The 24,613-nt window shown below is 35.5% G+C and overlaps 3 protein-coding genes across 4 annotated transcripts in view; all 3 read right to left on the bottom strand.

The window, feature by feature from the left end:
- Positions 1 to 4,626, bottom strand: part of orb (polyadenylation element binding protein orb) — a 36,818-nt gene extending 32,192 nt beyond the window's left edge. Inside the window, exon 1 of the mRNA XM_074184980.1 lies at positions 4,466 to 4,626. Coding sequence (XP_074041081.1) covers positions 4,466 to 4,483 — 18 coding nt within the window. The 5' untranslated portion in view covers positions 4,484 to 4,626. The remainder of the gene's footprint in view (positions 1 to 4,465) is intronic.
- A 4,652-nt stretch (positions 4,627 to 9,278) lies between these two features.
- Cdc16 (cell division cycle protein 16) lies at positions 9,279 to 18,975 on the bottom strand. Of its 2 annotated transcripts, XM_023157042.2 has the most exons (11): positions 18,796 to 18,974; positions 18,590 to 18,739; positions 18,354 to 18,524; positions 18,138 to 18,300; positions 14,158 to 14,706; positions 13,282 to 13,371; positions 12,345 to 12,501; positions 11,083 to 11,235; positions 10,868 to 11,027; positions 9,570 to 9,762; positions 9,279 to 9,503 (listed from the first exon to the last, which is right to left on the bottom strand). In XM_023157042.2, the coding sequence occupies exons 1-11, from the start codon at positions 18,865 to 18,867 to the stop codon at positions 9,328 to 9,330; spliced, it is 2,034 nt and encodes a 677-aa protein (XP_023012810.2). In that variant the 5' UTR covers positions 18,868 to 18,974; the 3' UTR covers positions 9,279 to 9,327. The 2 variants fall into 2 exon arrangements, with proteins under 2 accessions (XP_023012810.2, XP_074041078.1); XM_074184977.1 differs by having other exon boundaries at positions 9,279 to 9,762; positions 18,796 to 18,975.
- Positions 18,976 to 20,204: 1,229 nt separating this feature from the next.
- Positions 20,205 to 24,613, bottom strand: part of LOC111502872 (tachykinin-like peptides receptor 86C) — a 188,223-nt gene continuing 183,814 nt past the window's right edge. Inside the window, exons 9-11 of the mRNA XM_023157037.2 lie at positions 23,451 to 23,647; positions 21,177 to 21,295; positions 20,205 to 20,535 (exon numbers count right to left, since the gene is read on the bottom strand). Of these exons, the coding sequence (XP_023012805.1) occupies positions 20,357 to 20,535; positions 21,177 to 21,295; positions 23,451 to 23,647 (495 nt within the window). The 3' untranslated portion in view covers positions 20,205 to 20,356. The remainder of the gene's footprint in view (positions 20,536 to 21,176; positions 21,296 to 23,450; positions 23,648 to 24,613) is intronic.

Genomic DNA, 24,613 nt, shown 5'->3' with positions numbered 1-24,613 from the left:
TCATTATCCCAAATTTAAATTTTTTGAGTTGATCCCTTCAAAAAATAAAAGGGGGTAGGACATTGAAGTAATGCACTGTATATCTTCGATGTCATCGAAAACAAAAACTCAGAAATTCAAAAAATCGACGGCCTTCAAACCTGAAAAATAGTGACACTATTTGTAGATAACCATTTTGTTTTGATTATAGTCTGATATGTTTAATACACGTGTGTATGCACGATCCCATGTATAATCTTTGATCGATGAATAAAATCTATTAACATTATAAATCCAACGCATATCGCCATTGTCGCACAGGCACACATCTGCCATACATCCCCTCAGAAAGACAGTATCGAGCCGCTCCTGATCGTCAGAGGTGCCAACACCAATAATCCTGGAGGGTTTTTGTGTTCTGCAGTCAACAACCGTAATAATTAAATGAAAAATTAATTAGCCTCGAGAGGAACGACCGAGCGAGTTTCGATGTAAATGCAGAAGGGTATTGTTTCTTACAGCAATAGGCCAAACACAAATCATCCCATTATAGCGGTTTACTTAATATCACGGTCCAGATCATTCCATTAACGATATGGTCAGCGCCTGGCGTCCGATAAAAATATTATTTTCTCGAATGCAGTTAGTCGTTTTGCTTTGGGCTCGACTGCCCGATTTTCCGGAGAAACATCAATTTTCTGGTTTAGCTTCATCAACGACATAGATGCAGTTAGGTCTAGGTTGAATCAGATGAAGATTTTTTTAATAATCCGTCCAGAAAAACGGGCAAAATCGATAAAAATGATACTGCAGGATAATAGGGTCTTCCAACAGGGACTTTCGAAATTTCACAATTAATTGATAACTGCCATTTTGTTGAAGATACATTTGACAAATCAGATGTCATTTGTTCGCAATGTGGTAGATAAATTTGAGTCTAGTGATCCAGTGAACAATCGACCAACACCCGTCGATGAAACGCAAGATCTGCCGAAAACATCGCCGCTGTCTGTGAGAGTGTGCAGGAGAATACGAGGCAGTCGATTTCGGGTCACTCACAAGAACTCAGACTTTCGCAGACGCGTGTGTCAGCGAAGTTCGTTCCTAAATTGCTGAATTTTGACCAGGAATTGTTGAATGACGTCAATGGCGATCCAGATTTGCTTAAAAGCATGACAAAGGGCATGACTGGTGACGATTCATGGGTATATGGTTAAGACATCGAAACCAAAGACTAATCGTCCCAATGGAAGAGCCTAGAAGAGCCCAGACTAAAAAAGCACGCGCCGAGTTCGACCAAATGTTAGGATTTTGCTCACTGTTTTCTTCAATTACCGTGGCGTAATGCATCAGCGTTCTTGCCACATGGTCGTACCACATCAGAATAATACAACCAATAGGCTCTCTTACCACGTGATTCGCCCGAGTTGCCGAGGACCTTCAACCTCTCTTAGGATGAGATTCTCATCCAACACGTTCAGTGCTGTAGTATCGAAGGATTCGACGGTCCCACGGGCATCGGATTAGTTATAATAAACGGTCTGAAATTGATATTGTGTTTAGTTTATTCGATGTTGTAATTATTGTTTTAAGTTTCTGTAGTTGGTTATAAGTAACTTAGCACAAAATCTTCTATGATGTCCTTGAATTTCGTTTTTATAGGAGCGCACGCCTATGGTAGAAAAATGAAAATTCTCTTCATTTTTTAAACAAAGTAGGACATAAAAAATGTCCATCTCTATCAAAAATATTTCATGAAATAAATGAATGTTACAATTGTCGAAAAATAATCTACTTTCTCATACAATTCGAAGATAGTTATCTTGTCGGTTTCTATTAATTTCAACAGTTTCGATGAAGAACACAGAGACTGACTTCCAGAAAATATAGAAAAAATGATTTTGGCTATGTCGTTCAAAAAATGATTTTTTTCGAAATAACAAAAAAGCGGTATTTTCATTATTCCATGTTTTATCAAAGTTTTGAAAGAATATTAATTTCTTTATAATTGTGGAATTGGCCGCGGTGGTAGTGCGCCTGACTCACGATCGGGAGACAGTGGGTTCGATTCCTGCCTGGACCAGATATTTTTCTCGAAAGAATTTATCTGGTTGAAGCTGGGATGATTCTGCAACCGTGTTAGGAATCACACGTTAAAAGGTAAGACCTCGTTAGTCCTTAGCTCGCACAAGTTTCTCAACTTCTGAGAGTTGTCGTTCGTAACAGATTATAGACAGATTTTTTATTTAAACAGATAATGCGTATGTAAAGGAAATTCTTATTCCGAGTTTAAAAAAAATTGTATGACCTTTAATGTCGATTTTTAAGGCAAGACAAATAGTAATACCATAAAACGGGGTTACTTTGAACGGTTTTTTGTTTTAAATCTATATATCTCAAGTAAGGCAGCGAATGAAAAATTCCAAAAAAAAATATATGTCACGGGCGTCACCTAGACCTTTCTACTGACAAAAAATAAGAATTTAAAATTATCAATAACAATTTTTTTTAAATTAATTTATGGGTATTCAAAGTAACCCCACAGTCAGGGTTTCTTTGAACGCCTATAATGAAACCGATGTAACCTTTTAGATAAGGTTTTCTACTGACAAAAAATAAGAATTTAAAATTATCAATAACAATTTTTTTTAATCAATTTATGGGTATTCAAAGTAACCCTACAGTCGGGGTTTCTTTGAACGCCTATAATGAAACCGATGTAATCTTTTAGATTACGTTTCTTTGAACACCTCAAAGCTAGAAAAACCTTGTTTTTGAGCAAAAAAAAGTTATGCAACAGAAATACACAATTTACATAAAATAAAGTATTTTATTATTCACAAACAGTATAAGGTCACTCATTGTAACAAAACATACATGAAAAAACAGCAGTATTCCTTCAAAATATACCTGATATAGACGGGACTGAACTTATATTTGGCAATAATTGTACTTTTTAAAAAAACGGAGGTACACAGAAAACAATGAATCTAAACTATCTATTGCAAACTCTTCAGATATGGGCGAAGATGATCATCACCAAACAAAAAGGCCCCTGTCCTGTCTATCTGGGGGTCTGGCAGAGCTGTTAATAATTCAGAGATGGGTATAACTCCCTCGTCGGGTACTCGAGGCCAGAAAAACTTATAATTTACTTTAGGCGACATTCCTAAAAATGCAATTTCAACATTTTGGTTTTCTAAGTCATCAATGGAAATAACTTTTCCTACACAATGATAGACTAGAGCTTTCACTTTAAACTGAACCAAATAAAATTTATCTAGTTTTATATCTCCAACATATTCTGAGGGTGCTTCATCTATATTGAACGCGTTCAAACTAACCCCGAAAACGATATCTAAGCACATTGTTCTGATAAAAAATTTACGAAAAAAAATGTATATTTACTAAACATGTAGATAGGTAATGTAAATACGACTATAGCAACAAAAGTTTGCAGGACTCAGCGAACGTCAATTTTGTAGGTAAGAAATGACTTGTCAGGATTATCAACTTCACAAAAAAATATTTAAATACCAGTGTCACTATACCATTCCTAAATGTGTGACGAATTGAGTAGTGGCAACTACTTAGTGGCAACTACTATGAGTCAATATAACAAAATTTATATTTTCAAAGTAGCCACGTGGTTCAAAGTAACCCTGTTTTACGATACTACAATAACGCAAAACTTGACAGATAAATTTATATTTTTCAACGAAAACTCATAGCATCATGACATGATGTCATATCATCATATCCATTTGTCTTATCTCAGTGTTAAGGTCTAATTACTGTCATAATCGAAATATGCAGATAATAATAGATTTTATTGCCCCAGACTACAAAATAGAACAATGTAGTGGAATACAAACTTATATAGTAATCCAGCAAAAGACAGAAGTTTGGTCTTGACGATAAGGTGAGTTATCGAAAAGACGCGCTCCACTCAACCACGAATCAAACCTGTAAATTTCTGTATAAGTATCCTTGCAAAGTTTTAATATTTAGCATAGGTGACAGAAATGAGTTTATATTTGATTCCATTAATCCAATTTAGTAGGACAGTGAGAGTTTGGTGGCCTAGCATTTACTTTCATGTCGATGCTTTCCATTTAAATATCATATTTTTCGAAAAATGACCAATTATTTATCTCTACTTAGGCAAAAATTATCTAGAAATAAAACAGGACGCCACCGAATTACAATACAAAGCACTTTTATAGTTTTGTCTGCAGTGACAAACAGCCTGATTCCTGTCCTGCTAACGGGGTAGTATTGTAGGTAATCAAAACTTTTGTATTAAACCTTAAGTTTTTCCCCAGAGGACTTCGCATAACATAAATTAATGCACATGAAAAAAAACATTTGCAAAACGGTATACTGTACAAAAACTTCAGATACTTGAAAAATACTAGGTAGGTACTTAACTTCGGAAATATTCCAGTTAAAAAGTTGTTAAAAGCAGGAAACTGAAACGACTTACCTTTTGTAAGGCCGGCATTTCGAACTCCCTTATAACCAACTATATTGTCAATACATAAAAACAATCACTGCTCACAACAAATGAATTTCCAACAAAACACCACTTACCAAGAATTAGTAACGAATTCTCAGAAAAAGGAAGAACGCAGAAATGCCTCAAAATCGGAGAACAACAAATCTTTCGCCCGGCTAGGAGGGGAGGCGCCGTATTCTATTGGTGCGTAGCACGTTCACCGGCATAGAAGAGGGGAAACACACATGCACTGCGTCTTGAAGATGTGCGAGCACGAAGACATAAAAAATTGCATAAAAACAAGTGCGATTTCCATTTGGTCACTATGATTTTCAGATATTTTTGCTGCTGGGATTAGAACAGGGGCGGACTGGCTTGGTGAATAGCTTAAATGTACTTGTGTTGTCATAATTATTTACTGATTTGAAAACGAAAAGATAATTTGGAAAAAGGGTGGACATGAATGAAGACGAATTTAATCTTTTCTGGTTAATTTTTTATCTTTGTTGAAATTTAATAAAATAACAAAAATTAGAAATATTACGCTTTTTTAGGTTGCTCCTTATTAAGATATTCAATGATGTTATTCTCCTTCGGAATGTCCTTCACGAATAAATCTTATTTTGAAATATTTCTGTTACAAGTCATAGAAAGAGTATAGTATTCTGCTTGCGAAAAATGCTCTTTACTCGCTCGAATGATTTACGATAAATTTCCTTCTCCCTCAGAAGTCGATTTCTAGCAGTGCAATATCTTATTATTGAATATGCAGGAGTTATTAGAATGAGGATATTTTTTTCAATGATTCAATATTGCCAAAATTCTAAATATAATGAAAATACTGAAGTCATAGGAATTTTATGTAAGGTAAAACCTTTTTTGCAAGGGAAACATGAAAATTTGTTTATTCCTGCAACCAGGGGTGGCTTCAGCCCATGTAGCGCCCGTGTGCAATCAATACCCCGGCGCCCTCTTGTATCAAAATGCGCGGTCAAATGGAATCAGTACGCCACGATCGACTAAATTCAGAACCTCGCTGAAATGCGTTGCCGTAAGCCTAATATCTTTGTTATGTCACGATAAACTTTTTTTGGCCGGGAAATTTGAAAATTATTTGAGGAAGTTTGAGATAGACTGGCCCGTTCAGAAAAGAAGGGGTTACAAGAATAAAAAAGGACAACATATAGGTAGTTATTTCAAAAATATAAACTACGCCAATGTAAACTACAATTAACCATTTCAAGGCGGTTTTCATGTAGAAACACAAGTAACTGTGTAGGAACCAATAGTAAAAGAGACTAGTTATGCTGCTTACTTTAGTACCGCGTTCGGCGTCAACCGTAAAGGCGCGTATTCATCTGAGCACGAACGGGACCGAGGCAAGGCGAATGCGAACGATCATACGTATGTTGGACGTGTGTTGCAGGCGCGTCAAACTAAAACCTTTAAGGTTTGTTCTGGTTCTACGAAATTCAGGTTCTAGAACGTCAGGATAATTCGCAGTTGATATAGATGCGAAATGATCCTAAACTGTCTTGAACCGACCCGAATCGTTCTTGCTCTCGATGCTGAACTGTTGAGAACTGTTCCCGTTGCTCATGGGCATTCATGTAGAAATTTGTTTGGGCTATTTACTAGGAAGTTTTTTTATTTATTTGATTTTAATAATTGGTGATTGAAGTTAGATAACATTTGAACTGGCTACAAGGATACGCTGCATAACAAAATGGACATAATCAACAGTATTATTTTCTCGTCTTCATCTCTTTATATATACGATAGGTGGCACAGTAGTCTCCTCAAAATGCGTTCTGATTTAACCAAGTGTCCGAGACTATTTCGGACTGTTTGAGATTTTCTGTTTGTACGCATCTTGTCTGCGCAGTTTCCAAACAGTTTCGGTTGTTAGAACCAGAACAAACCTTAAATAACTAAAACTGCATTCCTACTGTTGTGCGACGCATGTTAAAGTCGACACTTTAAAGAAAAAACACTCAAGTTTTATCAAGGAGTACGAAAAACGGCCCATTTAATGGAAAAAAGCGACATATTCTATTATAATATTATTGAAATAGAGGATTAAAGTTGAAGTCTGTAGAAGAAATTCTGGTAAAACGTAGAAGTAACCATTTTCTTTCTCGTAGATCATACTATTTAAAAATGAATGACCTCTCTGGTGGTCAACCTATATAATAATAATAAGAATAATAATAATGTTTATTGTGCAAAAACAGGTTTTATACACAAAGGGAAAAGGGTTAGCCGGAGGCTATCTTCCACCCGTCCCTTAATTAGGAAAAAAAATAAGCATACAGTAAGAAAGACTACCTATAACAATAACAATTACAATAGACACAAAAATAATATAAAACAAACTATTATGAGATTATAAAGATAACATAAAAGATTACAATCGTTTTTGAACATCTAAGAAATTAATTTTCAAAGTACTTTTGAATTGATATATAGACAAATGCATATACGGTAATAAATTATTTAGATACTTTGGTGCAAAGTAAGAAAAACATCCCTCAAATTTGGTGGTAACATGATATGGAATAGTAAATGTATCTTTTCTTAAATTGATAGAATGATTATCAGATCGCTTACTAAGTAATCTGAACAAGTAATTAGGAGTTTTGCTTTCCAATAGTTTATATAAGAATACAGATATGAGATAACGAATTCTAAACTCAATATTCAGCTGATCTAATTTCAATAAATATGGAGTTACATGATTACGGTAGTTTATGCAGCACACAAATCTCATACAAGCATTTTGTATACGTTGAAGTTTGTGTTTATTATAGTCTGGTAAGAAGTTGTAATACACTGAGCTGCAATATTCAATATGGGGATAAATCAATGATTGAACTAATTTCAGCTTTGTTTCTTGAGAAAGCTGGAACTTAAACTTGTATAAGGATTTCAGTTTAAAAAAACAAGTTTTGTAAATGTGTTTAACGTGCTCGTTGAACGAGAGATTGTTATCAATATATACCCCTAAATTTTTTGCTGAACTCACCCAGTCAATCGGTTCATTGTCAAGAAAAAGATGAAAATTTGTTTCAACTTCATTTCTTTGTAGATCAGATCCCAAACATAGGGCTACTGTTTTATTTGGATTAATTCGAAGGCCATGATTTTTGGAAAATAGAAATGTATTTTCTAAATCCAAGTTCATCCTGGTGATAGCATGGTAAATATTATGTCCGCACGGATAGATCGGATGCCTTGGTAGTCTTTGAAGGCGCCAAAAAAATTTACAAACGAGGCAACTGTTCGGCCTCACCTCACCTCGTCCCTTTTTGTGCTCAGATGGCTATGCTCCTTATCACGCCTGGCGCTGCCGCCGCAACCGGCACAGCATATGCTCTATGGCCTAGATTCCTAAATGGTGGTCCGTGGAACCCTGGGGTTCCGTAGGAGGATCACAGGGGCTCCACGCACTTGTTGAAAAATCTATCATGATTCTGCTTCCATTTGTGATAACTTACTGATGCAAGACTGAATTTTCAGCTAACACTTACACAAAAAATAAATACAGAAACAGACTGGAGGTAGCTTTGGATCTTCGCATCCAACTGTCAGACATAAAGCCTGATATTACTACTCTTATATAAGAAAATACATTGAGAAATTTCAATCTTCACATTGAATAGTTAATACATTATAATGATTATATTTCATCAACGATTTTATTTTGAGTCGTAACATGAAAATATTCAAACTACTAGGTAAACACTAGTAATCAAAATTACCAGCTAGGGTTCTGTCAAAAAATGTATGCTCAATCGGGAATGTTCCTCAATTTAGGTTATTACAGCAAATGCAAGTTTGACCAAAATAATGTTGAGTTTAATTCATAAGTTTTTCAAATTCACTTCGAAAAGTATTCAAATTGATGTTTAAAATGTTGGGTTTTAATTTTTAAAGGGATTTGTTTCTAATTCACATATTGGCAACAGCGCCTATATCAAGTTGAAATAATTTATATGTACCTAGATATTCTACTTCAAAAAACGAAAATTATCTTTATAAATCAACAATTAGGACAAAATATAAATTATAGTTCAATACCACCTCCACAAGCCACATAAACAACAGTTGTTTTGTTATTTATTTATATAGAGGAAGATAGGTTAGGTGCACAAAATGTCATGAAGTTACAGAATGTCTGGGAACTCGGAACAGAAGTAAACATAAAAGCACGCCTCTGAAATACGTCATCTTTGTTTGTCTCATACAGGTAACAGATTCATTGTCCTTTATTAGCAATAACCGATGTTGCCAAATGGTGAAATAGAAACGAATCCCTTTAAATGTTGAATGCATTATTTCAGTCTTTTTTTTAAGTACTTTTTAAAGAAAAAGGTTGAAATGATAAGTTTAAAATGCGTTGTTTTAGAGCTCTTTTATGAAAACTACTTGATTTTTGTCAGGAAGAACATTCCCCATTAGGGTTTCATGTCAAAATAAAATTGAGACTCCTGCTCTATGGATATACACTGTAAGCAAGCGGTTGCACGTAACGGGCACTCGTGTGCGTAAATGTTTTGCAATTTTCTTAGAATACCACTACGCACCACTCCATTTTCACAAATAAAGGCACCCCCTAACACACGACGTTCGGCTGCACCTCACCCCCCGCACTATAGGTAAAATAGATGCCTGCAGCATCTATTGGAAACTTAAATATTTATCTACTGTTTAGATGCACCAAAATTATTCATTTTTAATCAATTTTGTAATGTTTTTTTTACACATTACCCAACGAATAACAAAGAAATTTTAAATAAAATTGATACTTAATTAAATTTTATTTCAAATTGAAACAACTTCATTCAGATTCATTCCTTAACTATATCACTTGCATCCATGTCTACCTCTATACTCATGCTCATATCGGACATGTCATTATTAACGCTTGGTATGACAGAACTCGCGTCCTCGGTTATGTTCTCACTAACAACGGTATTTGATACTTTCGACCTGATATTGAATTTCGGAATTTCAGTTGGACAGTCTGTAATAGAAAATTCAATCAAATAAAACGAATGATCAGATTGACAATGTAGATAATGGTACTTGCCTGGATATGGCGGTTTATCTTCGATGAGCTGTTCTAGAACATAATTTAGCATGGTCGTGCTGAAGGTATCATCCCGTTTGAGCCCTAAAGCCTTGTGGAACCATTCGACTGCTTGTTCATAGTTTCCTGTCAGTACATGAACATAAGCTAATGCGGAATATGTACTGGAGGACTGGGGGGTTAGCAACAACGCCTAAAAAATTGATAAACATAATAATGCAGAGTCTCAATGAATTATCGAAAAAACTGGTTTCTCAACAGTTACAATATACGCCATTGTTTAGAACACTCCATATTTGATCAAATTTTGATATGGGCGCAGGGTGTAATATTAAAAATAATAAAACTGTCAAAGAGGAGAGCAATTGAAACTGGTATGCCACAGAGTTCAATGTAAGGCCCCAATCTGCTTTTCTGTATATTCACAATTTAACTAGAATCAACATGTCTCAGTTTTAGCTGTTTTCATTGAGATAGCACAGCCTCTCGGTAAGTCAAGAACTCACTGGAGCTACTAAACTGAAATCATCTGATTTAGAAAGCCAGAAGACAGTTTAATGAATAGATATTGGTAGTTAGGTCCAAGTGAATGGGCCTAGTCAACCCCAACAGTTTGCAGTGTAGGATTGTGCTATTCAAACTCGACTAAATGAATCCAGTTTTCACTACCATCACCAAATTACTTCATTTGGTGGTGATCTCCCAGGTTATCTGGCAAGAGTAAGAGTATGTACTCTGCTATCAGAGTCAGAAATTTCCCTGTGAACAATAATACACTTCAAAGTTGACAGACCATGTTTCATTTTTCTCAATGTAGTGGGACTTGATTGGTGGTCAGTTTTCTCACAGATAACCCATAGCAATCCAGGTCGAAATATGCAGTTCTGGAATATCCTCTATGGTAGCCTTAATGGTATACTGAAATGACTGCAGTAGCTTCCTCATGAGAGGGCATATGTGAGTTAGCTATACCCGACGATACATTAGATTGCTGACTTGCTCAGGGGAAGTTTGTCCCTTTTCTAATACAAACTCTGCTTTTGTTGCTATAGAATTTGGTGCAAGGTGCTTCTAGGCTGTACTACCTAGCCTTCTAAGTTGGTTAAAAGAATCAAGGGTTTGAGAAATGTATAGCTTTTGCCCTTGATCCCATGTCATAGGAAGCATAGTCCAAATTCACATTGAATATATCAGTAGAAACAGAAATCATAGTCTCAGACTGTCATCTTTTATAGTTAAGGCAAATAATAATAATAATAATAATAATAATGTTTATTCATAAATAGCCATAAACTAACCTGGTTGTGAAACTCCAGCGCCTCTTCATATTTCTTCAATTTCCTGCAAGTATGGCCCAAGTTATTCAACAGAGGGCCCCACCTCTGAGGTACGATGCCTTTTTTGATTTTTTTCACCCTTCTCAAAGCATCTCTGAAGTGAACTTCGGCAGATTCGTAACTGAAAAAAACAGTTCCTCAGAAGTGAGTTCTGAAAGAAGGATTACCAAACTTACTCCAAATTTTGAAAGGAAATAACTCCCTTTTCGTGCATGATGAAAGGATCGTCTGGCGCAATGTTCTGTGCTTGCTGAAAGAATCTGTCGGCCAATCGAACATTGTTGGTTAGACCACATTCTAAGCCGATATACAATAGAGGGAGATGACACCTGGAAAGGGTTTATTGTTCTGAATTCGTATAAATTTCTTGAGGTTCATTGGCGGTAGATTCGGATACATTTCATTGAACTTTCTACATGTTCTGCTGATAATTTTGTCACACTGTCCAAAAATAATAAACAAATTCATAAGAACTTCGTTTGAATAGTTTTGTTCCATCGTTTTGAAGGTATTTGCAACTTCTGAAGTGACGAAAATGTCGATATTATTAGGAGAATGTCACAACGCTACTGTCAAATAGTAATCATGGCCTGCTTACCAAATACCGAATGGAAATACCATTCTGAAGGGACATTTTCACAAATAAATGTTCATAAGTCCGAAACTTGACTAGTTAGGTATAGGTATGATATACATAGAAAGAAAGCAAATTTCAGCAGCTTTCCGAATTTTCAATAATATACAGGGTGTTCCATTCAAAATAATCAAATTTCAGCAACTTTTTCAAGCAAACGAAAAAACTGTATTTTTTTACCACCCTGCATTGAAGTAACAGAGATTAGGCTGACGTGTGGGAAGTGTCCAAGTATCACCTAACTCCAAACCAAATTTCGATATCATAGTACTTCTTAACTAAAAGATATCGGCATTTTTAGAAGTCATGATTTTCGAAGAAAAAAACTGAAATTAATTTTTATTTCGAAAACGGTAACAGAAAGGTATAGGGAAATATCAAGAAAAGTTGTCGGGCAATTGTTGGAGATTCCAAAAATAATATTATATACAGAGTGTTCCATTTGAAAAATCAAAGTTGCTACTGCTTTCTAATAGAAGCGGCAACACCGCATTGTCGAAAATATTTTAGTTGGCTAGAGAATGTCCGAATATGCCCTCCATTAAATTTTCAAAGTGATCCGTTGTCTGGTTCACCAGAAACGTCTAATGTGCCATCCACCGTGAATCAGCCTGTATGCCTCTATGATTATTTGATAGTTTCATAAAAAACTTCAATCATATATTTTCTGTGTTGGTTTTTGTCTTGACTGTCCTAATCAATAAATGGTATATGACTCTAGAACTACTGGTGAATATATCTACATCAATAAGTTAACTTCAACTAGTTACATTTCTGGAAATAAATGCATTGAGAAGATCTTACCCTTTCATCAGTTGGGAAGCTTTGAAATACGCCGCCATGGCTTGATCGTGCTCATTTTCTATGGCAAAAGAATGTCCATATGCAAGCCATGCAGGCCCAAACAATCTATCGAGACACGTGGCTTTTGCTAAATATCTCCTCGCACAATCACTTTTACCTGGAAAATTGTGTTTCACAGATATTAATAACATTGATAATGGTAATGAACACTTATTTAATGATAATATTTTATTTTAACACCAAAAAATATTCTATTCTAATATATTATTTATATGCCGTACAATCACCGTATGCCACTGTAAACATTTCAAGTGTTTTCGAGCACTTAATTCCATTTTTACAAAACATTTAATGCAAATTTTTTTATCCATTTTTTTCGATTGCAGAAAATTGCCGAACACGGAAAACACTTCCATCTTTTATGCCTCTCACCAACAAACTAAACAATCCAAACAGCTAAAACTGTGAACATATAGGCCCAACTTTACAGGGTTGTAGATAACTTTTGTGATGCAGAACTATTCCAGATAGATTTAAATAACTTATTTTAATTTGAATATTAAGAAATGTTATCAAACAACATTCTCAAGAGCTGTGAAACCTATTGCATATGCATATAAAATCAAAAACATTAATCTGACGTTGACTAACAGCTTTCGAGACTTGGGAGTGTTGTTTGATAGCAAAGTAACCCTTAAAGGTCATATCGATCACATTATGTCTAAATCACTCAAATTTTTGGGATTTGTTCAACGTCTCACAGATAAATTTTCTATAAATACCTTTAAAATATTGTACTGTTCTTTGGTTCTTTGTTCTTGGAAAATAATAATAATCTTCTTAAGAATTTTCAGAAACAATGCATTTTATCAAGTATCCAGTTATACAAAAAATGGGTAGTTGTTAACACAAAATCATTTATAAAATCAATACATACCAATTATATAATAATAACAGCCCACTGCGAACCATGAGAGGGCCAGGTTTGGATACAGGTCAACTAGGTTGTGGGCCAAAAGAAACAATTCTGAAAAATAGAGGATTGTTGATGATTTTTTCAAGAGTTTGGCTGCTTTGAAAAATTGCTGTGAAGATTTATAAACTCTGATTTACAAGATGTGGAGTATAATTATACATTCATTTTTTGACATGGTTGTGACATTCTTTACTGGAGTACATTTTCAATCCAGAAAATTATACATACTCGAAAAACCACCTGATGAAGAGGACATAAAATCGAGATACGAAGACAACAAATGCCAGAAAAAAATATCTGTTTTTTTCTTTTTAGTGAAACATCTCCATAAGAAACTCGAAAATGAAAACTGGGACAGCATTAGAGATTGTCGAATCTATGGTTGAATGGAATTTTCAGAGTTTCAAAATTATAAATCTTTGTTTTCTTTGTAGTATTAATTAAACCAGTTGATTTTTATGAATGATTTTTCCCCCGAAACTTATCCTGAAGATAGGTGATGAAAGTAAACAGCAAATGCTGAATTTGAAAGCAACTCAAATAAAGTTCATGGAGATGAAATCGTGAGGTATAGTTATTGAAATTTAAAGAGAGTGATGAACATTTCAAGATGGAAGAATTGATTCCTAAAGAAATATCCACTGGAGAAATTACATACCATTTTTGGAGTAGAAATGCTAAAGAACAGGTATAAGAAGTTGAGACTTTATGAATATTGGTCGACGATCCTTTGTTATAAACACCTTTCTTCGCACGGGTAATAAAAAGAGATGATTTTTGGAACTCTCCAGAATTTATGTCAAATGTTTTATATTGTAATCAAATTCCGACACTTACTGTTACTCTGTTTCAGTTCAACTTGGCAAGAAATGTGTATTGGCAGGCAGGCATCGTGGTACGGATCTATTTTCAAAATAGCCTCCGTCAGCAAACTACACTGCTGATAGTCGCAATTGTAATACATTCTCTCGGCCTCAGCAACTTGCAAATCCAGACTGTTTCTCAACTTGATCAAAGTGGAGCTTTCACACGTCTCCGTCTGCATCGATTGACTGTTGCTGGTCTTCAATTTCTGCAATTCGTTTTTCTTCAAGTTTCTATCGTTATTCCTCGCCACATTTGGGGTACTGTTAACGGTGGGCGTTACTATGGTACACGGAGTGATGGGGAGGGATCGAGTTGGGTCAGGGGTTAAGTTCATAATGTTCAAAATTCTGTTGTTGGATATGCAGGGTGTGTTACCATATAATATTCTATTTTCGTTAGGTTTGGGAAGGGTGGGTGTGTGGTATTTCTTGAGCTTCGACTCGTATAGGGTCTTCAGAATCTCGGCCTCTTCTGGCGAACATTGCTCTGATATGGGGAGAGATTTCAGCAGACCTTCTTCTGAAAGTCGATAAATGGAAAGGTGCAATTTATTTTCCAACAGGTATAAATCTTAACTACAGGATTACCTCCAAAGAAAGATATGGAGATTCTGCAGTACATAAAGATTACACAACACAACAAAGTTTTTGTTTCGGGGTTGAAATTAGATGATTTTAATGTATTTCCACGTGTTAAAACCGAAAGTGACCATAAAAATTATATATTAGCTCTTGTTTTCAAGATATAGTATTATTATATTATATATATGTATATTGAGTTTTCAACAAATGAAATATTTCATCACCAACAGTTGGTACACATGTTTGTTTACATAACACCCCTCTCATCAGCTGTTCTTAAGTAGTAAACACAACCTATGTGAGTTTGTCAATTGTACGCACGTGGTTGCTATTGAAATTATCGTGTGAAGTTGATTTTTAAATTATTTTAAGTGCTGATCTGAAATGCCTCGAAAGTGTGTGAATTCTGTTGATAGCTTTTGCTATATATGTGGTGAAATAACATTTAAGGCTCAGAAACGTAAAATGACACCTATCGTTAAGACAGCCTATGAACATTATTTTGGTGTGAAAGTTGGGGACCAAGATAAATCATGGGCTCCTCATATATGTTGTAATTCTTGTTCCGTCATATTGCGAGAGTGGCTGAAAAATAAAAACTGGGCAATGGCTTTTGCAGTACCTATCGTTTGGCGTGAGCCTACCAATCATACAGACGACTGTTATTTCTGCTTAACTCCTCCCATTAGGCAAGGTTAATCTATGAAAAAAAGAGGAACGGTTAAATACCCTAATCTCCCATCTGCTCTTCCACCTGTACCACACTCAGACAATTTGCCAGTCCCTTCTCCACCCCAAAACTATGAAATTTTAGAGGAAGGTGATGAAGACTGTTTAGAAGGAGCAACCCATCCTTCTACATCCTATGACCCTGATTTTGAGGTAAGCGATAAGTCTAGTGATCCGCACAGAATTAGTCAAGCAGAGTTGAGTGACCTTATAAGAGATCTTTACTTGTCTAAGGAAAAGGCTGAGCTGTTAGGGTCAAGACTACAACAGTGGAATCTTCTAAAACATGATGTGAAAATATCTCAGTACAGTACTTAAAATATTCTAAAAGAAACATAACAATATTGTTTTATGTACTTTCACTTTTCACGTATAGTATAACTATGCTTTAAGATTAAGTACTGTGTATCTCAAAAACCAGAGCTAATAAAAATTTTTCATTGTTATTTTCGTTTTTATCACCCCAAAATTAGTAGAAATTGACTAATTTAGTGTAGGAAACATTCAAAAAATATTTTTTTGTTGTGTTGTGTTATTAATAATAATCCAAGAATATTAAACTTCTGCTGATAAAGTATGATGAACTAAGATCAGAATTTTTTGAAACGGTGACTTTTACAAATTGAAAAATGTGTTTTGTAGGAAATTTCATTATTCACCCAAATTTCAATTATTATATTTTTAGAGAATTTCACTATAAATAATGAAGGTAATGACTTGGTTTGTAGTAATTAACAGAGTTCATAGACATTTCAGTTTTTAAATAGTATATAAATAGATTTTGATGAAGTATATACTCTTGTCTCCGTTGCATTTAGGCATTTAGAGAGGATTTTTTTCAAATTTGTGTCTGAAAGTTACTTTTTTGCATGATCTACACATTTTGGAAAAAGTTCATTTTGAAATTTATTGCTTTCTTCCTTTGTCTGGAAGATTCTTACATTTTTGTTTATGAAGATTATTCTCCCCCAAAAATATACCTCCTTCAATTTAGGCATTTATGTACGTGTTAGGAATCACACGTTAAAAGGTAAGACCTCGTTAGTCCTTAGCTCGCACAAGTTTCTCAACTTCTGAGAGTTGTCGTTCGTATAGGGGCGGCAGCTGATTAACGGAAAAACAGATTTTTTAAAAACAGATTTAATATTTGATGATACAATTTTATCATCACTTCTGAATCGTCTATGAACAGTTTCAAAATCATTTCAGTAACAGAAAATAATTTGCATTATTTTGTAGAAAAATCTGGAATTGATACTGTACTGTGTGAAGTACCTCAGGGATCAATATTTGGACCAGTTATTCATTTATTTACTGCACGAGATCATCCCTTAAACAGTGCATTTCTTTAATGCCCCCCACTTTTATTTTTTGTAAGGATCAACTTAAAAAAATAAAAATTGGGATAATGAAATTAATGCATGGATACTTTATTTTGAATATTGGGAAACCATATTGTAGGACTTCTATTTATTGATCAAAATTTAACAGAGGAACTGTATTTGAATATGCTGGAAACTACTGTTGACCCTCTCATCACTGAAATAGTCGAAGCGAATCCTAATTAATTCGATATGGATATTGTATTCCAACAAGATGGAGCTCCACCACATTACTCCAGACAAGTTAGAAACTATTTGGATACTACTTTTCCCGGTCGTTGGATTAGCCGTCGAGGTCCTACAGAATGGCCAGCCTGCTTGCCAGATTTGACACCTTTTTTTATGGGGCTATTTGAAGCAAAAGGTGTACGAAATTGAACCTGCTTCAATATTGGATATACGGTAGAGAATAATAAATATTTGTAGAGATATTGACATTACTGTGTTCGAAAATGTTCGGCGCGAAATATCGGATAGGCTGTTTATATGTCAAGAAATTCAAGGCAACCATTTCAAGCATCTTCTGAACTGACCTCAAGCTTATATAATATCTTCATATTATGTAGTTAAATGTCAATGTATTCAGGTAATTATTAAAAGTTCCATCATTTTGTTGTAATTGAAGATATAAACATTATATTTTAGGGTTGTGAAGCATTTATCAGGAGCTTCAAAAAGATGAGTCACAGGATCCCCCCTTTCCATTTCAGTCGCCATCTTGAAAGTTTCATCTGTCAATTTCACTTCAAAATAAAGTATTCATGCATTAATTTCATTAACCCAAATCTCAAGTTTTTGAGTTGATCCGTTCAAAAAATAAAAGGAGAGGGGACATTAAAGAAAAGCACTGTATAATACGACAAGCATCGAATATAATAAATATTTATATACAATTTGAAAATTAAAGAAAATACTAAAAATGTAAAAGTAAGACTCGAAGTAAACTCAAGAAATGTGAAACAGATCATCATTTCTGAGAGTTCCATTTAGCATTGGTACAAGAGAGAATTTCACTTTTCTGTTGACGATACAACATATCGTTGTGAGTAGCATATTTTAAACTCTCTACAAACAATGGAAAATCATATATTTGTACATATGCAAATATTGCACGCCAAATTCCCACAAACATCCTTTAGCATTTGAAAACAAAGTAATTGGATAATCAACTGAAATTGAATTTTTGAGTTTTGAGTCGATAAAAATTTATTGTGATCAGAGTACATTGACACACTGAAAAAAAGTACCTAGAGCATACCTTCAGCAGATGTGAGCATCTGATACTTTATCAATGAGTCAAAAGCTTCAAAGCAGTGAACGTCATGGTTAAGAGCTTGCTGGTAACAATCAGCAGCCAATCCTCGATTATCCATTCCTTCCAGGATTTTGCCTTTGAGTAACAGATATGACGAAAAAGATTGCTAAAATATATCAAGTGATTTTTCATGAACAAGAGAGTTGGTAGATATCTTACATTCTTTGGAGCATCGTCGAATAATGTAGATTCTACGGTGGACATGTAGAGGGAAGAGGCATCTTTGTTGAAATTGAAAATGCCAATGGTGTTTATTACTTTTAGTGCCTCACTTAGTTCACCAGCATCGTACAGACATTTAGCTGTCAAATATGCGCAGAGAATATTCGACTGAAATGAAATAACCATAAGGTAGTTTATTTCTTGAAATGGATAGTGAACAATGTTAATAATACCTTTTCGAGATTCTTAGATTTCAGTAAATGGGCAGCACGATGATACTGTTTCAATAAATACATACATTGGGCTAGCCAGTATACATCTCTTGGGTTTCCAGTTATTGCTACAACTTTATCAGCCCAAAATAATGCGGCAGTGTAAACATGCTGAAAATTGTTCATTTTTCTATGGTAAATGTCGGATATTAGGGGGCAGAACTTACCAGGTCGATATATGTTTGGACCAATTTTCTGTAGTTGTCAACGTTTATATTTATCTCATTAACAGTCTTCATTTTGTAACTAATTTCAAAAATTACTTGATTGTTTACATATTTTCAAATAGTTTTCGTTAATTTTTAGGTTAGGTTGGTGCTCTGACAGATGACAGGTACACAAAATAGTAAACAATATTCTGTGATGTTTTCTCACAGGACTCCATAGTTCTGTGTGTATCCTAGTCTATATACAAAGTTTAAAGTCTTATGTCAATGAGTACAGTACAGTTCGGTGTTGAATAAACCGAACTCGGATTAGTTCCAAAACCTATTCTGGAAAATTAAATTATAATAGAACCAAATTGATTGAACTATGTTTTTCATTGATACAAAGTATCAATCTACATATTATGAAATATTTAACAATGATAAAAAACATCTTTGTGAGTTTATAGATAGATTTTCTCATTGGGTCATAGTCCATCTGAAATACATTTCGATCGTTACAAGCATTGACAATGAATGAGCATTAAACACCGACAAAGTGTAATTTTGTGTATCTGCCATACTACCGTCTGATAGTTACAAACGAATAGCATACAATTACAGTGATCTGTTTGATTTGGATGCTAACAAGTAATAACTCAAAAAAGTGGAACATTTCTATGATAAATGGCCAAACAGGTAGAATTCAAAATTTTCCAGAGAAAGCAATGATTCTTTTCAAGACTCTAGTTTAATCGTCAAGAGCGCTTTGATTGAAATTCGTTATTTTATGGCAATTTGAATTAAAAAATATGAACGTATTTTTGTGCGTTCATATAGAAATAAAAAATCTCAAAAAGCAATTAGTTTTCCTGCGAAGTATTTTCGTGTTGGCATGTGCTTTGAGATTGGTAGATTGTAGTTTTTTCTCGTATCATTAACAAACCGCTGGAGTGTTTTGAGACTTACATCTGTTTTATATATATTGGATGTTATAACAGGTGTTGCTGAGTTCCTCACATTCATTGCAAATATTTGAAAATAAATCGGTATTAACCATATTCCCCTATCTGCTTATATTTTCTGTTAAAATTGATCATTTCTCTTACTTCAGTAACATATGTCGTTTATGAGATTTCAAGATGAAACTTTTGTCCTCGCGGTCAACATACATATTCACTACTGATGTCTGCCGCAATAGAAGACGGAGCGTTTGGTATTTTGGGTTCCATTAGACATTAGACCATGGTCTACTAGCCTGGATTTTCTTGAAACCTGTCCTGAATGAACAAAATTTGGGGGAATATTGTGAGAAAGAAGTAATATGAGGACGTCAAGGATACAAAACTTTTCATACCTGTTGTCTCTGTATTCGTTTTCAATTGAAATCCTAAAAAAATACGGAAAATCTCAAATAAAACACTTTTTTCAAATCACATTTATTTATAACATAATTATCAGTTCATTCAACGAGTAAAAATATAATTGTTTTGTATAGTCTCTTGGGTTCCTAGACTAGTGAAGATATCACAAAAATTTCGATTTCTTCATCATTCGCACCGGGATCGTCGATCAGGAGACGTTACAAATCCGTCGTCATTTGTTTCTTCCAAGATCTGGATCGAGTGGACCATCTGCGGCTCTTTATGCTTTCACTGTCTCCGTTCAAATTAGCTCTAGTGATTTGGAGAGCACTTCCATTTTGATAGTGATAGTTCCTCTCACGGCGACTTAAGCGAACTCTAATTGTTCCCTCTGCACCTGCAATCAAGAAGAGTGTTTATCGTTCTTACAGTCTAGAGATGAACTTAAGTGATTTCAGAGAATTTCGACCGGTAAACATTGTATTTGCAAAATATTAGTCACCAATGAATTCTACATAAAAAATGCTTCGAAAATGATTTCAAAGAAACAAGATATTTTTGAATTCTTTTCCTCAGAATTTACGAGATATATTTAACGAAAGTTCGAAATAGATGAACACTTCAATCTGGCATACCACTATTATAATCTTCAAGCAGACATTGTTCACTGTGGTTCTAGCGTTGAATCTGATCATTATTATGCATTGGTCAAAGACGAAACGGAATGATTAAGTTTGACGATAGTCGTGTCACTAAATATTCTAGCAATATCTTGAAATTATTGGAGCCTCTGGAGACACCCTGCATTTTATTCTATGGAAGAGAGGACATTGGCAGATCAAGATCATCAGATGATATGGTGCCGCAGGTTTTTCCGGGTTTTCCTGCAGCTGAAAAAGCAAATGCGCCACTGGAATCAATCGAATCGCCCCGGAGCGCCAATTATTTTTTGTGGTTGTTGTTTCATAATTTGTATAACTTTCAATAAAACTCTACATTATCGTAAACAACACTTCAACACTATTGGTATTTGCTTACCTGATCTGGAATATGAGTGAGAGCGGTTTTCGTCGTTGGGAGGAGTTTCATCGCTGTCACGTCTGTTTTGAATGTACCTGATCCATCCAAAAATTGCTGCCTTGAAGTACTTCCGGAATCTATAAAGAAATAGAATAAATACACTGAGAAAAAGAAATTCGCACGGTTTTTGGTGATTTTACTAGCTAGGATTCAATTATGTGGGTTGTTTATCAGTTTTACTACTTTATTGAATTTCTCGAACGAATATGTGAAGTCGAAACCAGATCCCAAAAATGAGGTATTCGTGAAACACACACCACACAATGCCGTTTTGATCCACTATAGGCATTGTCTATGGTGCTAGGCTGAATGTAACATTGAACCTAAACTTCAAAACAGTTCGAGTATTGAGTTGTATTTGTGATTCCTTCTAGTCGGCGGTCGAAATCAAAGCTCGGCTTCACAACTCTCCGTGTTGGGGAGCCTCGTTTATTAATGACATTCCTGGGATTTAGTCTCCTGTTGATCCCATAGATGGTGTCTTTGCAAGAAAAGATATCATCGTCGTTTATTATTTAGGCCTATTAATGCCAATTCGATTCAACATTGCATTCATAATTCAAATTAGCACCACTGATGAGATTTATAGTGGGTCGAAACAGCGCTGTGTTGGATATCAAATGCTTTCATCTGGTTACCATGCAGTGAAAGACAGAGGACGAATCTCATTCGGCGGTCGATGTAGGAAAATGTGATGTCGTCCTATCTTACGAAGAGCCCCTTTATGAAATGGACATAAGACCTAAACAAGTATTCTTGAAGAACATGAACATGACATGAACAGGACATGGGCGGTACATGGACAGGATATGGACCGTATATAGACAGAACATGGACATTACATGGACAAGACATAGACAAGACATGGGCATTACATAGACAGGACATGGATAGGTCATGGACAGGACATGGATAGGAAATGGACAGGACATGGATAGGAAATGGACAGGACATGGAGAGGACATGAACAGGACATTAAAAGGACATGTACAGGACATAGACAGTACATGAAAAGGGCACAGATGGGACATATACAGGGCATGGACCGTATAACACATGAACAGGGAATAGACCTGGACATGGCATAGACAGGACATGAACAGAACATGGACAGGACATGAAGAGAGCACGAACAGGTCATGATCATTGTCCATAGACATGATATGGACAGGACATGGACAGGACATGAACAGGGCATGGACAGGACATGGACAGGTCATGGACAGGACATGGACAGGACATGGACAGGACATGGACAGGACATGGACAGGACATGGACAGGACATGGACAGGACATGGACAGGACATGGACAGGACATGGACAGGACATGGACAGGACATGGACAGGACATGGACAGGACATGGACAGGACATGGACAGGACGTGGACAGGACATGGACAGGACATGGACAGGACATGGACAGAACATGGACAGGACATGGACAGGACATGGACAGGACATGGACAGGACATGGACAGGACATGGACAGGACTTGGACAGGACATGGGCAGGACATGGACAGGACATGGACAGGACATGGACAGGACATGGACAGGACATGGACAGGACATGGACAGGACATGGACAGGACATGGACAGGACATGGACAGGACGTGGACAGGACGTGGACAGGACGTGGACAGGACGTGGACAGGACATGGACAGGACATGGACAGGACATGGACAGGACATGGACAGGACATGGACAGGACATGGACAGGACATGGACAGGACATGGACAGGACATGGACAGGACATGGACTGGACATGGACAGGACATGGAAGGGACATGGACCGGACAGCACATCAACAAGACATGGGCAGGACACGACATGAACAGGACCTGGAGAAGGCATGGACAGGACATGAACAGAACATGGACAGGACATGGGCAGGGCATGAACAGGAAATGGACAGGACATGTATAGGGAATAAGCAGGACACGAAGAGGACATGGACAGGTCATGGGCATGACATGGACAGGACTTGGACGGGACATAGACATGTCATGAACAGGACATAGGCCTTGAAGACAGGTATGACAAACAATTTTGAATTTGAGAACATATCCATCAAAACACTGTATAAAACAGATTATTCACTGAATTCAGAAGACTTTAGTCGGTTCACTCTTTTTTTAAACAGAGATGAAACATTTGCTCTTCTAAAATTATGTTTTTCTGCTATGTTAAACTTGCATTTTTTTTAGCTATATAAGGGAAAATACTGACCTTGCATTCATCCAATAATATATCAGGGGGTTAACCATTGCGTTCGACATGGCAAACCAGTAGAATCCCAAATATACATGCTGGGTGTATCTGCTGAAGAGTATTTTCGTATCAAAATAGATGTAGATAAAATAGCTGTGATATGGTAACCAACAGATTCCAAAAATCAGCACCACCAAAATGAACATTTTCACAACCTAAAAAAGAAAAGAATGGCTAGTTTTCATACGATTTGTTTTATCAGTTTACGATGATTTGAAAAACCGAAAATCAACCAAGAATATCATCGGAAAAAATATCAGCTATACGATATGCAAATGAGATAACATTGGCAATCGTTGCAGATGGTAAATTTTTCTGTGAGTAATGAGGAACAGCGCACATAATAATTGGGAGATGAAGGTGAACATAGTTGAAACAAATCGACGTAAGTAGTCATTTTCAGTGCAGATACGTCAGTGATAGCAAGATAAAGTAAAATAGTGTTATTCAAGTATTTTTGTATCGTTGAATGACGTTGTCAATTTATGAGGAGTTACTTATTTGAATAACTCTCAGGAATAGTCGCTTTATAAATTACTAATGTCCCTGATATTCATGAGAGTTCATTTCTTCTGGGCACATTTCTGTGGATATCATTTCAATTTCATATCTTGTTTTTAACGCACAGGAGAAGAAATTGATTTCCGACTCCATTAAAAGTATTCACCTTCAATCAAGGTCATTACCAAAACCCTGGAAAAACCGTTTTCACCGAAACTGGGATCCAAAGTTTGAAAAATGTTGAGTCGTTCAGTTTCGAACAGTCTACAGTATTCCTAAACCTGATAAAACACCGTGAAAATATTTTTTTATTTGCATCAAACATCAATTTTCAATTGGGAAATCAATTTTTGGGGCTGTAAATTGTCCACAGTGTTTCATTACCTTATAAAATGCCCTGGAAAATCCATTTTAAGTACACTGAAATCATCTTAAATACTAATCATCTTTCATAATGATTTCATCCACTATCATATTTTAAAATACTGGAAAATTATTGAACGGTTTTTTTATTCAAAAACATTTTTAGGGCAGTAAATTGTCTAGAGTATTTGTATACATTATAAAATGCCGTGAAAATTCCTTTTTCATTTCATCAAACTTATGTAAAACACCATTCA

Source organism: Leptinotarsa decemlineata, unplaced genomic scaffold, assembly GCF_025532065.1.
Source record: "Leptinotarsa decemlineata unplaced genomic scaffold, Ldec_3_MD MMD2_tig00026361_RagTag_RagTag, whole genome shotgun sequence".
NCBI lineage: Eukaryota > Metazoa > Arthropoda > Insecta > Coleoptera > Chrysomelidae > Leptinotarsa > Leptinotarsa decemlineata.
This window is presented reverse-complemented; position numbering and strand designations above follow the sequence as displayed.